This window comes from Trichoplusia ni, chromosome 13, assembly GCF_003590095.1.
Source record: "Trichoplusia ni isolate ovarian cell line Hi5 chromosome 13, tn1, whole genome shotgun sequence".
NCBI classification, from domain to species: domain Eukaryota; kingdom Metazoa; phylum Arthropoda; class Insecta; order Lepidoptera; family Noctuidae; genus Trichoplusia; species Trichoplusia ni.
In genome coordinates, this window is record NC_039490.1 from 5741909 (window position 1) to 5754990 (window position 13082).

Genomic DNA, 13082 nt, shown 5'->3' on the forward strand with positions numbered 1-13082 from the left:
AGGCCAATGATGAATGATCTTATTGGTAATGTTAATATTTTATTACGTCCGCAGTGTAGTCCTTAAAGTTAACTTTAAACAAAGAAATGACTCGCAAAACGTTTGTAATCTGAATTCTGTTAAATAATAAAGACACAAATAAATGAAAATATAATACATCCTCACGAAAAAAATTAAAAAAAAACATAAATATAAATTAACTTCTCACCTGCCACTCATAACATTGTAGAGTATAGGATTGACAGTCGCTGACACGTAGTACAGAGCACCAGCGATGTTAAATAGGTGTTCATTGATGACATGGAACTGCGGCAAATCGTACCCGTAGATGAAGAACAGGCGTTGGACGTGGAATGGCACCCAGCACACGAAGAACGCGATTACTACTGCAGCTGTGGATAAGAAATTAAGTTTTAGGGTTAAGATAATGCTCGGTGGGTGATAAGGTTTTAGTAAAATGGAAACTGGGTGAGTGCGAGATAGATTTGACTGATGTGGTTTCGTAAAACTGGCCGCAGAAAACAGTTCAGGTGAATATTGATCACCCTTACTTTTGACGATAGCAAATGCTGCTTTACTGTATACTTTATTTATTGTTATATGTTTATTGTTACTGTATATAATCTGCCGAGTATTGTAGAAAATGCCGTAATCCGAAGAATAGGAAAATCTGGATGGATTAAGACTGACGGACTAACAGAAGCCTTAGTTTCCTTTCATGAAATACTTGTGTATATAAAAATGATATGTTAGATACATTAATGAGTGTGATATCTAGGTATCTATTGTATCAAGATTCATTCATGAATTTACAGCAAAATTGAGTCACAGAAATAAAATCATGATAATTTCATAAACTGGTAAAAAAATACATCTGTAGATGTGTTATGAATAACGAGCGTCTTGGTTTTAAAACCATAAGTCCATTTTTTATAACATAAACTATATCAAAAAGCTTTTCGACACAAAGTAAACAGTTTCAAAACATACTTAAGGAATAATACTGTAAAAATATCAAATAAATAATAGTTTTACTATGTTATTTCTGCTCGCAACATGTCTCACTCTATTTTCTAAAAGCTTCGAACAAACGTAAAGGTCGTAATAAACGAATAAACTTAATGTTGTAATGTAGTGTGTAAGCCGACCTTACTCCCGACATACCTATACATTTACTGAGTATTAAGCTTAAGTTAATCAGTTTAGTATAATATACACCTTAGACATAGCAACACGTCTTTATCATTTTGACACCAATAACTCCCCACATTGCATGGCGACCCTGCCAGTGCTGCCTTGTGGCAGTGCTGCGCAATTGGGAACATGATAAGAAGATTTTGTGATTCGTGAAAAAATAACTATTAGCTAAATGATATGTATATCTAAAAAATGTGAAACTGTGAAGTAGTACTCGGGGTGGATCTACTCTAAGTCCATCCGCATTCGACACAACCTAGCTGGGAGTTTGTGTATTGAAGTCGACGCTGACGGTACCAGAAGGAATATTATGAAGAAGGTCCGAAAGACCTTCGTCATCAGGCAGAAGATACGTCAAGTGATCTTCCACAAGACCAGGCTTGTAAAGTCGGTGTGAGTGTGAGTGATATAATGGTGTCAGTGATTATGTGATTGTTTTGAAGGTTTGAAGCTTATTATAATGCCGCGGAATTTTTTGGTAATTTCTTCTATACTTAGGTACGTTTAAGGGTTTTAATTTTAAAGATTAAAATGTATAATCCTTTTTTTATAGTTATTAATAAAATATATTGGATAGGAACGCCTGTTGACAATGTAATTGAGTCGTATATAAGTATTTTGGGATATGCTACCGTTATTTTTTTTTCAGACCATGGTTATATTAGTATGTTATATTGCCTCAGGTAACAATAATATTTTAATCAAAGCTAACTTAAATTTTGTAATTAATAATTATATATGGTTACCAGAACATTCTCAGGTGCGCCATGTCATATAATGCACGCGCTGCAATTTTGCTGATTATGTCATGCAACTCACATAGGGCATCAATGCTATTTTACATTGGGCATCATGTGTCTTTCTGTGTAACTAACGGATATTGTGCTGTTAATATAAACATGTATCAAGTTTTAAAACCTTTGTTTACCTATGATTATCTTTTAAATTGTCTAGAAAAAGTTTGATGTTAATATTTAGTTTGATTGCCTTATAGGGAAATATGTAAAATCTCTTATCATCTTTAGAGTGCAAGGAGTAATTTTTTTTTTAACAAAATATAAAAGAGGATTATGAAAAGGTTTTTGAAAAATGGTATAGGATTATTTTAAGGACCAGTTTTATAAAATTGTTTGGTATGATATGGTTTTAAGTAGTTGGGAATCGTTTGGTAGGCAAGACTCTGCGCTGACGTCATCGGACTGATCACCCGAGAGCGCCCGGCTTGTAAACCAAGCTATTCATTTTGTATGTTATATTTATGTTGTGTTTAGAATGTTAATGTTTATGAAAATGTGGTACACAAATTAAGAGGTATAAGGACAGATCCTTCCATTTGATCATGGTGTCGGACGAGCTACCCTCCGTGAAAATTGTTGGAAACTAAAAGGTTTTAAACACTGATCCTTAAATAAATGAAAAATAAAGTCGACTATAAAAATGAGTAATGTACTTCTATAAAATAAATAATATAATGAATAATGAGGAGACCAAAGGTCCAAATAAAAATATATGTGTACCATAATGTAGAGAATATAAAGATATTGATAACAAAGATATGGAAGAGTACTGAAAGTAGATAATATAATATTTTGTTTAAGAAGAGAATAAAAAAAAAATGTGAAAAGAAAATTATGGATAAGACATTAAAAACATGTATTTGTAGAAAATAAAATGAAATATGGAAAATAAATTTTGATAATATAGGTACAAAGATTTTATTTTTGTTATAAAATATGAAAAGTTTAAAATAAATAATATAATAACAGAAATTGAAACAATGTTTTGCTTTTAAGTAATCTGAAGTTTGTGAAGTTTTATTATTTATTTAATATTTTTTGTAACAATTATAATACTTGTAATTTGACAAATGTAATTCAGTATATATAGTAATAATATTGTTAACAGTACATTTCTTTAAAATTAAGTAACAATCAGCTGTAATAAGTAAGTATACCTATCATAAAAATTAGTTGTCTGTTTATTTTTACAACAATATTCGATTTTTTTATGTATAAAAAAACACGATTGTATTTTTTTTTAATTTTATTATCGGGGGAGGTGTAGTGTGTAAGCCGACCTTACTCCCGACATACCTATACATTTACTTAGTATTAAGCTTAAGTTAATCAGTTTAGTATAATATACACCTTAGACATAGCAACACGTCTTTATCATTTTGACACCAATAACTCCCCACATTGCAGTAACTTTGGATCGTACAACCATTAAAATAATTCTTTTCACTTGTTGGCTGAAATGGGCAAGGTAATAGGCAATAACTCTCTTTAAAATCTTTCCGAGAAAACAATTAACAGTGTAACGATGTCCTAAAAGGTGTGGGGGCAGTAACCTCCGGAATAAACGAAAAAATAAAAGATTTATCGGTGATAAAGAATTAATTTTGCACGGTTGTTAAACACTGACCGATATAATGAGATTCTGAGCAACACCCTGATTACAAATTTCGTTATTAATGAGGAAATATATTTTATAAAGCTGCCTACTAAACTCAATTTTGTATCATTCGACAAAAAAATTAGGATTGTGGTCGTGTAGTGACACAAATTTGGAACTGAAAATATGTCCCACAAACTAAAATGGGATTACTGTTGTTTATTGTAGCCAAGTGGCATTTCGGAAAATGAAATCAAGAAAAACTAAATCAAGTCATCTGATATTTATACAGTGCCCGAGGCGTTATCTACCTGTCAACAACCCTTTTTTCATAATATTATCATAAAAAATACACTTTATTATCCGAATCCTAGTATGCAATGTGTAAATTACTACTAAGGAGAAGAATACTTATTCGTAAAATATATTACATAAATATACTTCGATATAAGAATTTCAAAGAGGAGTATTATAGAGACAAATTAGCTAATCTATCTATTAACAGTTTTTATAACGAATCCCGCACTGAAGATTTACGTATGCTTAAGTCTTGAGGCTTACACGAAGATAAAAGTAACAAGTCATACTAAAAAGGAATAGCATCTCTACACATTTGAGCATTTTCTATTTACGTTAACATTCATAGAAATGTCATTTGGACAAAGTAGCTGATGGTCTGATTTTATCAATTAGACGAATGCACAACGTTGTATAGGAAATAATATTGAAAGATTTAACAGCAAATATAAATTACATTGTTTTATAAAAGTTCCACATCATGATAACATTTTGAAAGATACGTATTCAATGAATACTTTTCAAAGTATTCACATTGGAACTCCCGCGAGAGGTATTCTATTTGAATAAGCTCGAGTTTTTAAAAGTTCGCTCGCTAATGTCATGGGAACAGCTGTGCCGTGTCTTTGAAACTTTATACGTTACGTATATTAGTAAATGCAGGTATTTGAAAGAGACTAAGTAATAGCTGGGGCCTACCTCGTTCTTGGTCGATTTTGGCCACGGCATCTAGTGGCATTAGACTCCGGTCAATAGCAGAGGACATATGTATGTACTAGTATAATACACAAGCCTGTGCGTAAACACCAGTGTTCCCTTACATGCGTAGCGCGATGGATCGGATATCCGACACAACCAGAGGAAGATCAAGCATAGAACCCACATTTTTATGTCCATACCGAGATAGGGGAGCTGTGATGTTTATATCTAAAATGCATACACAATTCTAAAACTCGATGCAAGCCCATTGCCTGTTAAACTTTTTATAAAAGAAGATGCATATCTGGATATTAAACTTCAGACCTTTTACTCGGATAGTTCAGCGGTCTTACCAATAAGCTGTTCAATACAAGACAGTGGTGAAAAAGAGACGCCTATCTACGCATTTAAAGCGCTGTCTCGTTCACACTCACTACAAGTCTATATTTTTCTTTTAAAGGTAATAAGATACTCTGTGACATACAGAAGCTTAGATGGTGTCAAGACCTGAAGATTTATAGACCGAATCAGGTCCCAATTCAGCTTAGTATTATAATTATAGGTTACGAAGCCAAATAAACTGTCAATTCATCTTTATTATTGAAGTGATTTATGACCAAAATGACTATTATTTTAGGTTATAACGCCTATTATTTCCAGCGATTTATTCTCTCAATACATCCATTATAGCTCAGAGGATAATCATCAAAGATCAGGGTTCATCTTAAGAAATAAGCGCGAGTAATAAAATAAGCCTCAAGAAAGTTATTATCAGTATTGTTAATATTACGTATTGGCTGTTGCCCGCGGCCCGCCCGCCACAATTCGAAAATGATCCCCCGGGAACATAAAATCGGGATAAACTATCTGAGTACCAAGTTTCGTCTAAATCCGTTGAGTGGTTTTTGTATGAAAGAGGAACAAACATACATCCGTACATACTTTCGCGTTTATAATATTAGTAAGTTTTGCTTTTTCTTCAGGTACTTAATAAGCAATATAAGTTAAATTCATTTTTAAAACTTTATCAACGGTCTCAGTCCGTATATCCTTATAGAGAACATCAACTGACTAAATACACTTTTGATCTTCAACAAGCGTTTACTATAAGTTAATTAACAACATCTACAAAGAAAGAAAACTAAAACAAGAAGACAACTTCACAATACAAGTCAAATTATAAATTTCTCGAGCAAATTAAACTTCAAACACAGCCCACCACTCTTACCAAAGAAACTTTATTTGGAGAGTCCTAAAAACTCTAAAATAGGACGTTTTGATAAATTGTTAACACTCTAATTCAGATTGCTGTGTTAACCCTTTTAGACCGAGGTTTTATACTGTTATAAATAACCGCTATAAACGTATAAGCAATGACTTATTTTTCCATGGTAATTACAAACTATTAAACGTGTATGTAATTACCAATCAACACAGATAGTGCTGATTTTTTTTTGCTTACTTAAAATCTCCCGTTGCAGGGCAAAGCCTACCCTTTTATTTATCCAGCCCGTGCGGTTTAACAGAACGAAAGTTCATTACTCTACATTATTTACTCATTGCTTATTATATAGTACTAAAATGAATATTGAAAAAAGTAAAAGAAAATCTCATCTCAATCTATAGATCGACGCCAAACACATTTTCTCTTATCAATATAGAAGATATGAACCCTTGAAGCTGACATTTACAATATTAAAGTCAACAACATTTAGAAATTCTGTAAACAAACAAGAGTCAATTCTTTATTATTTACTTGACTTTCCAAAGGTTTTTCATTTTTTCGTTTGAGGTTAAAACATAATATAATGGATCCTTTCCATTTTTATTTACAACAATAAGCCGATACATTATTAAGGTATTTTATTGGACCCTAACGAGGTTGGTTAAAATTGTAACAGTATAATTCAAGTACGTACATGTTATAATCTAGATGAGAAGAAGAAATAACTATAAAACGTGTTTTGGTGAAGCCCGCTTATTTTGTAGTTTATTCTATTTTAAGAGTTACGTTCCTAAATATTTGAAATGGAAATGAAATTATTACTACGGCGCTATGTACGTCCATCTATGACGACGTTCTAAGAAACCGGACAAAGAAAACAAAGTTATATTATTCGGAATTTGTACATAACCTATTTCTATGGCTTTTCTTTATTATACCTATTTTTTTTAATAGTACTTGACTGATGAAAGTAATTGTTGAATTTCATGTGTAATCTGCTTAAACACCACATATTTACACAAATTTTACACGACAATACAAATTTTACACTACGAGATTTTACCATGCGTAAGAGTTTGATAGTCGTAGAGATTACCGCGAGCGTTACACGGTAAGATATTACAATGTTTATATTCCATATAACATTGAATACAAAATGAAAACAACACATTTTCACACTGGCAAAGTAATATAGGGGTGATAAGAAAATTTGTGTGCAGGAACGTTCGGCAAATGTTTTCGAATGGCAATGTAACTTAGGCGGAGCTTGTTACTATGAAACATAGATAAGTGATGGAGGTTCCCCTACGCTATGACAAAACTGAGGCTAATGTTAAAACTCGTTTGTGTCCCTCCAGAAATCGGTAATATTACTAATACTTATTTCTCGCCGTTGTTTTTCGTCTCATAATAAAGTAAATTCAGAACTTGAGGCTCCGCTGTTTATCCTTCTGTCACTAGACTACATCTAAGGATTACCAACATAAAGTTTTGAGTGCTTCTAACCATGTTAAAGGCCTGTGGAAGTCTAAAACTCTGGAATCGGTTGTACATAGAAGCTAGAGTGTTTTCCCTCCACTTCGTCCTTACTACAAAAAGTACAATACGTTTTGTTTGTAGCTTTTTATTATAAGACACAGACGTGCGACGAGCTTTGACTTATGTTTCGGTAATTTGGCTTTATATCCCTGTAGATTTGACGCAGATGCGTTGACAAAGAATAAGTGGGGATCATGCGTAAAGTCCTTTTATCTCTTCCGTAGCTCTTTTCTTTGCTTACTTTGCTACGGTAAAATGCTAAAGTACTGATTTTTGTCTGGGCTTATTTGCACTGATATACTGATATATTCGCTTTGAGTTCGGCGTATTTTATTCATACGATTGGATGGTATTTGTCTTTATATATTTTTGTATCGATATGACGGTAAAATTAGTATTTAAAACGGAATTATTACCAGTACTTAATAATCCTTGTAATTTTTTGAATTGTTTATTATGATAAGGTATCGTTAGGGAGTTAGTTTAGACATATTATGAGCTATTAAACTCCGTAATATCATAATAGACGGGACTAACATTGTGAATAAATGGCAGTCATCATTTACGTTGACATCATCTGACCTATATAAGAGAAGCGAAAACCACACGGTATAAAAAGGGTTAGAAAAAGTGCTTCCGCTAACGTAATTGAGTCATTTATAACATTAATCTGTATGTGTGAGGTTTATTGTGCCATTAACATCGACAAATAGAGCCCTTACATTAGGAAGTGACCAGAAATAGGCAATCAATTATCGATAGGAAAGAAGGTTCGAACACTTAGGCATGCTGTTTACTCTCTCTGCGTGAGATGTTTTCTGATGTGAAAACCTTAACAAATATACCTAATCCAGTTTACTTTATTCGATTGGCCTTGACGCAGATACCATTAGTCTGATTTGCTCTAAGGTTGTGTTAAAATTCGTAAAAAATACTTTTACGTTTACTTTCTCTATTATCATGTCAGTTAATCACCTATTAATTATCAGGGATAAGTCAAAACTTTTCAGAATTACGATTTGGTTAATTTAAGTCTTGAAATATTCGTAGCAGTCCAGGGTAGGTTTAAACTATGAGAAAGTATGTAAAAATTACAGCATAGACAAAAAATCACAAAAAAACTGTAAAATTACCACGAAATCGGGTACTACTCGGGTGGAACCGTAGGATACAGCTAGTCTTTCGAGAATGAAATGTAAGTAAAATGATTCCCAGTTTAAATTTACAAGTAACTCACGCCAAATAGACAATACAATACATTTCTAATTTAAATCCTCCACCTTTATTGAATTTGGTCTAGAAATAGAATTATTTTGTAATAATTGAAGATAACCTCAATCAAAAATTATAATAGTCATATTATACGCCTCCCTGAACGCCTTGACAGATATTAATATTGTACGCAATGAGCATTTGACGAACAAATAACTCAAGTATCTAATTATCATACGAAAATAGATATAAGGTATTAAAAATTCGCTCTAACTTGTTAACCAGAAATAGCTTAGTGGTTTCTTAGGTTTACGCGAATGTTAGACATTGAAATGAAACTACTTTTACGGATTTTATCGCGGTTTAATGCTTGATTTTAGTTCCCGACGTTTCGACACCTTTGCAGGTATCATGTACCATAAATAAAATCCCTAAAAGTAGTTTCATTTCAATGTCTAAAATAGCTTTTTATTAATCTATTTTCGTTCAAAGCTCAACTGCAGATTAAATTCTATTATAACTAAAATGCTTAAAGGAAAGTTAACTTATATATTGTTGATCAGAAAGTATTTTTATAACGTCGTACAGAAAATAAACGTCGTTTTCAGTAAGAATTTTGCTAAAGAATTTAAGTTACAGCTTCAGTTATGAATTTCACATTTTAAAATGATGAAAACAAAATGAAATTTTAACTTTCTCATATTTTGTCTGTGTCTAGTATCTTTTGTCCACGTTTACACTTTATATTTTATACACATTTTTGGGTATATTAATAGACTTAATAGTTTTCAGTGGAAATGTAAAGAATATTTTGTTAAACTTTGACTTTTTTAGACTTTCCGATACTCTTGCACTTCATTATTAAAGTATCTATAAAAATACAGTAACTGAATTAAAACCTTCCTTTTAATGACGGTTAAGAAAGAAAATTAATTAAGGCACTTGGAAATCAAATTACTAACCGCGTTTATTTGAATCCGTACCTCAAAGACTTATTTTGTCCTTGATGAATTATTAGTGCCTTCAATAAGTAGCATTCGCCTTTTCCCTATAGTACTTTAAGTGGTACTTCGGTTTGAGACCGCCATTAATTTTAGGGAGTTAAATGTGAATTAAAAGTCGTCGCTTTTACGTATTTGGTATGCCATTAAAACCTCTACTCGTTTAGCTTTTGGTAATAGGTAAATTAGGTTTTATGTAACAATTTATGAAGACCAATCCTTTTGTGTGACTCTCTCCATTTTATTACAACACAATTTTGTTCTTACACCTGCGTATAATACATTATGCTTAGTGTCAACGTGTAGTAATAATATTTCTAGTTCGTAAATAACTGTAGAAATAAATTTACCTAGGCAAACTTGTCCAAAATCTAAGATTTTCTCGGAAGACAGTCAATCAAGTAGTCTCTCATCTCACACATTGGTTTTGTAGAATGCCTGTCTACCCAAGAATTGTTAACGTCTAAGGGTTCTGCACTAGCTACGAGAGAAGTATTAATGCAATTTTCTTTAAAAATATATAGAAACTACGTATGGAAGTGAGTATGAGTAAGTCACTTGGCGCTGGAAGCTACTGCACGGCAGAGGCTTCACCCTTCTTCTTCCAAATTTATCCATCTATTGCAATTTCTAGCTTTTATAGGCCTTGCATATCACACAATATCGTCTACCCATATACACAATTATTAAATACTCACATCGATATTTTTCTGAGCCTTTTGTCTACTATGACTCTACCTTTTGAACTGTTGGTCATGCGTTGGGTCATTGCTCGATAAATTGTAAGAAAAACTTTTCTTCACTATATTTTATAGATCGATACGAGCTATAAATAAACAATGATGGCTTATTACTTTATAGATCAAATACTGTTCCCCAAATATATAAATAGCAAAAAGCTATTTGACAGAAATCAATGTCGTGGTCTTCGAAATGTGGGCGAAATAAGGATTTAATATTATACCAGATACCTTTATAAATTGGTTCCTAAAATAGATGGCTTTTGTGGTAGTAGTGAGCTCTTTTCTCGAATAACGCCAATTGTAATCCTACTGATATGAAATCCGTAATTGACGTCACAACTTCACAAGTCGTACCAAACCCCTTTGAATGACTTTTCAATAGTCGTCGATCCATTACAGATTGGATCATTAAAAGTTTGGAACTAGGGCAGGAATGAAAATGTCAGGGCCAAAATTGGATTTTTCATTTAAGCTGGGAAGTTAGGAATACTTTTAATTGTTCTTGGGATAATTAAGGTTAATTTCGGTGTAGGCGACGTTCTTAAATTACAAATCGACTGCACGGATAGCCGAGTGGTTGAGGTCATCACGCCAAACCCACTGAGCGCAACGTGTGGCGGGGTCGATCCTCGCGTAGGCCAAGCATTTTTGTGACCCCACAAATGTGTTTTCTGAGTCTGGGTGTCTTTGTGCATGTGAATTGTATGTTTGTGAAACCCCCCGCGACACAAGGATTAAATTCCATAGTGCGGGAGTTGTTAAAAAAAAAACGTGTCTCAAAATTTCACTTGCCATTGACAAATACAGTATAGAATTATAAAAATCAGTACAAACGCATAAGTGCGACTTGTTTTCGACTGCAATTATTTTATTATACATTAACACATATCACGAAGATTTCACAAATTAATAAAAATTAAGTACCCCTTAAGAGTTAAAAAGAAACTTGTTTGCATTAATTAGTTTCATTCTTGACTTGCTATTAGACTACGCTTAAAGCTATGTAGTCATTACGACACGCGTAGCGATGTAGTCATTTCGCTACGCTTAGTCGGCTACGAAAATAGCGTAGCGTTTTATCGCTTAGGTTTGAACGAAAATGTGAATATGTATGGAGATACAAATACTATAGGTAGTTTCCGTAATGTTGTATGCGATACTATAGTATATTTGGTTTGAATGAGGCCTAATGCTGTGTAATGTTTACAATAAACATTTCGAAGTATTTATTAGAGCAGTAATGTAATGTAAAGAGCAAAGGATATAAAACAGACGGAAGTACCCGCAACCCGAGATCTTAGCTTGGTAAGAACCCTTTTAACGTAAAGTGAAAGCTGTGAAGCCGTATGTTCCTAGACATAAAATAAAAAAATACAAGTATATTTTTCTCCATTGCTTAAAAATGGAACAAATTGCATTATAAAAATGCTTATCAAAACTACAAACTAGAAGACAAATAATTTCATAATATTATTGAAGTTAAAAAAAATTGTGAAAAATGAAATCCTGGCCGATTTCGGGCACAGCGACTAGGATCTGCGCTTAATTTTGAGAGCTTGGCTGGTGGCTCTCCAGTGACTGACAAAGCCAATTCTTCTTGTGTTCTTTGTGGCAAAAATATTCATATTAATACATATCGATAATTCGGTAAACCCACGGAAATAAGACGGAAATTAGATCAGTTAAATTCACGTTTTGACATCTCATTTGTAGTCATACATTTAAAGCTCATTTCCCGACCGCAATTGCTCCAGTTAGATAACTGAAATTCATGAATACTGCGGTTAGGATTTCCTGTAATAACATATAATATATATGCAGAGTTGTGGTTTGGCAAATAAACTGCGTTTGCAAAGCACTAGTATAACTATTATTAATAAACGAACATTTCACTCAGCACTTTGTTTTTTAGTTTAATCGTAAAACTATTAGTAAAACGACTTTCGGAAAATAAGACTTTTGGATATTTAATCATCAATATCAAATCAATTAGTCCTAAATTACAAGTCTAAGAGAAAAGTGATTTTATGAGAACACGTTTTTAAACCTACTTACCGAAGCTACCTAAAAGTTGCAGTCATAAAAACTGTAGAAAAGAAAAAAAAGTTTCTATCAGAAATAACCTCGACCTCACTTTGAAATTAACAAATAGACTAATTTCACAATCGTAGAACATAGACTAACTAGTTTTGTAATGAAGTTAAATTATAGTCAAAAATAATGTCAAAGTTTATTACAAACTTAAATTGCCTTAGGACCGTCGGACACAAGGAGGGCTTTAGTTTTTTCAACGACTAATGTAATCGGCCTAGCGTTTTTCCAACTATGTCGGTGTTGGCTTCCAGTCTAACTGGATTCAGCTAAGTACCATTGTTTTACAAGGAGCGACTGCCTATCTGACCTCCTCAACCCAGTTACCTGGGCAACACGAATACACGATACCCCTTAGTTAGACGGTTGACAGACGACATCTTTGAACAAAAATCTATTTAGAGTTTATGACGGTCACTTGAAGACTAACATCGGGTACCGGCGATTTGTGTTATATTGTGACCTAATGTGAAAACGTCCTTACAGTGTTATTAGAGTTTGATGACTGGAAACTAATCAGCCCACCTGGCAATTTGTTACATTATTCCATTAGAAATGAGATCAAAATTTACGTAAGGTTTTAATAGGATAGAGATGAAGGCTTAACCTTTTCAGAACTTTGCAGACTAATATGATATTAATTCTTGGCGATATAATACCTTCGTTGATTGGTTGATTGATATT

General features: G+C 32.9%; 1 protein-coding gene across 1 annotated transcript in view; it reads right to left on the reverse strand.

Moving 5' to 3' along the window:
• Window positions 1–204: 204 nt before the first annotated feature.
• LOC113499824 (neuropeptides capa receptor-like) overlaps window positions 205–13082 on the reverse strand; it is a 50256-nt gene continuing 37378 nt past the window's right edge. The window contains exon 6 of the mRNA XM_026880368.1: window positions 205–392. Coding sequence (XP_026736169.1) covers window positions 205–392 — 188 coding nt within the window. The remainder of the gene's footprint in view (window positions 393–13082) is intronic.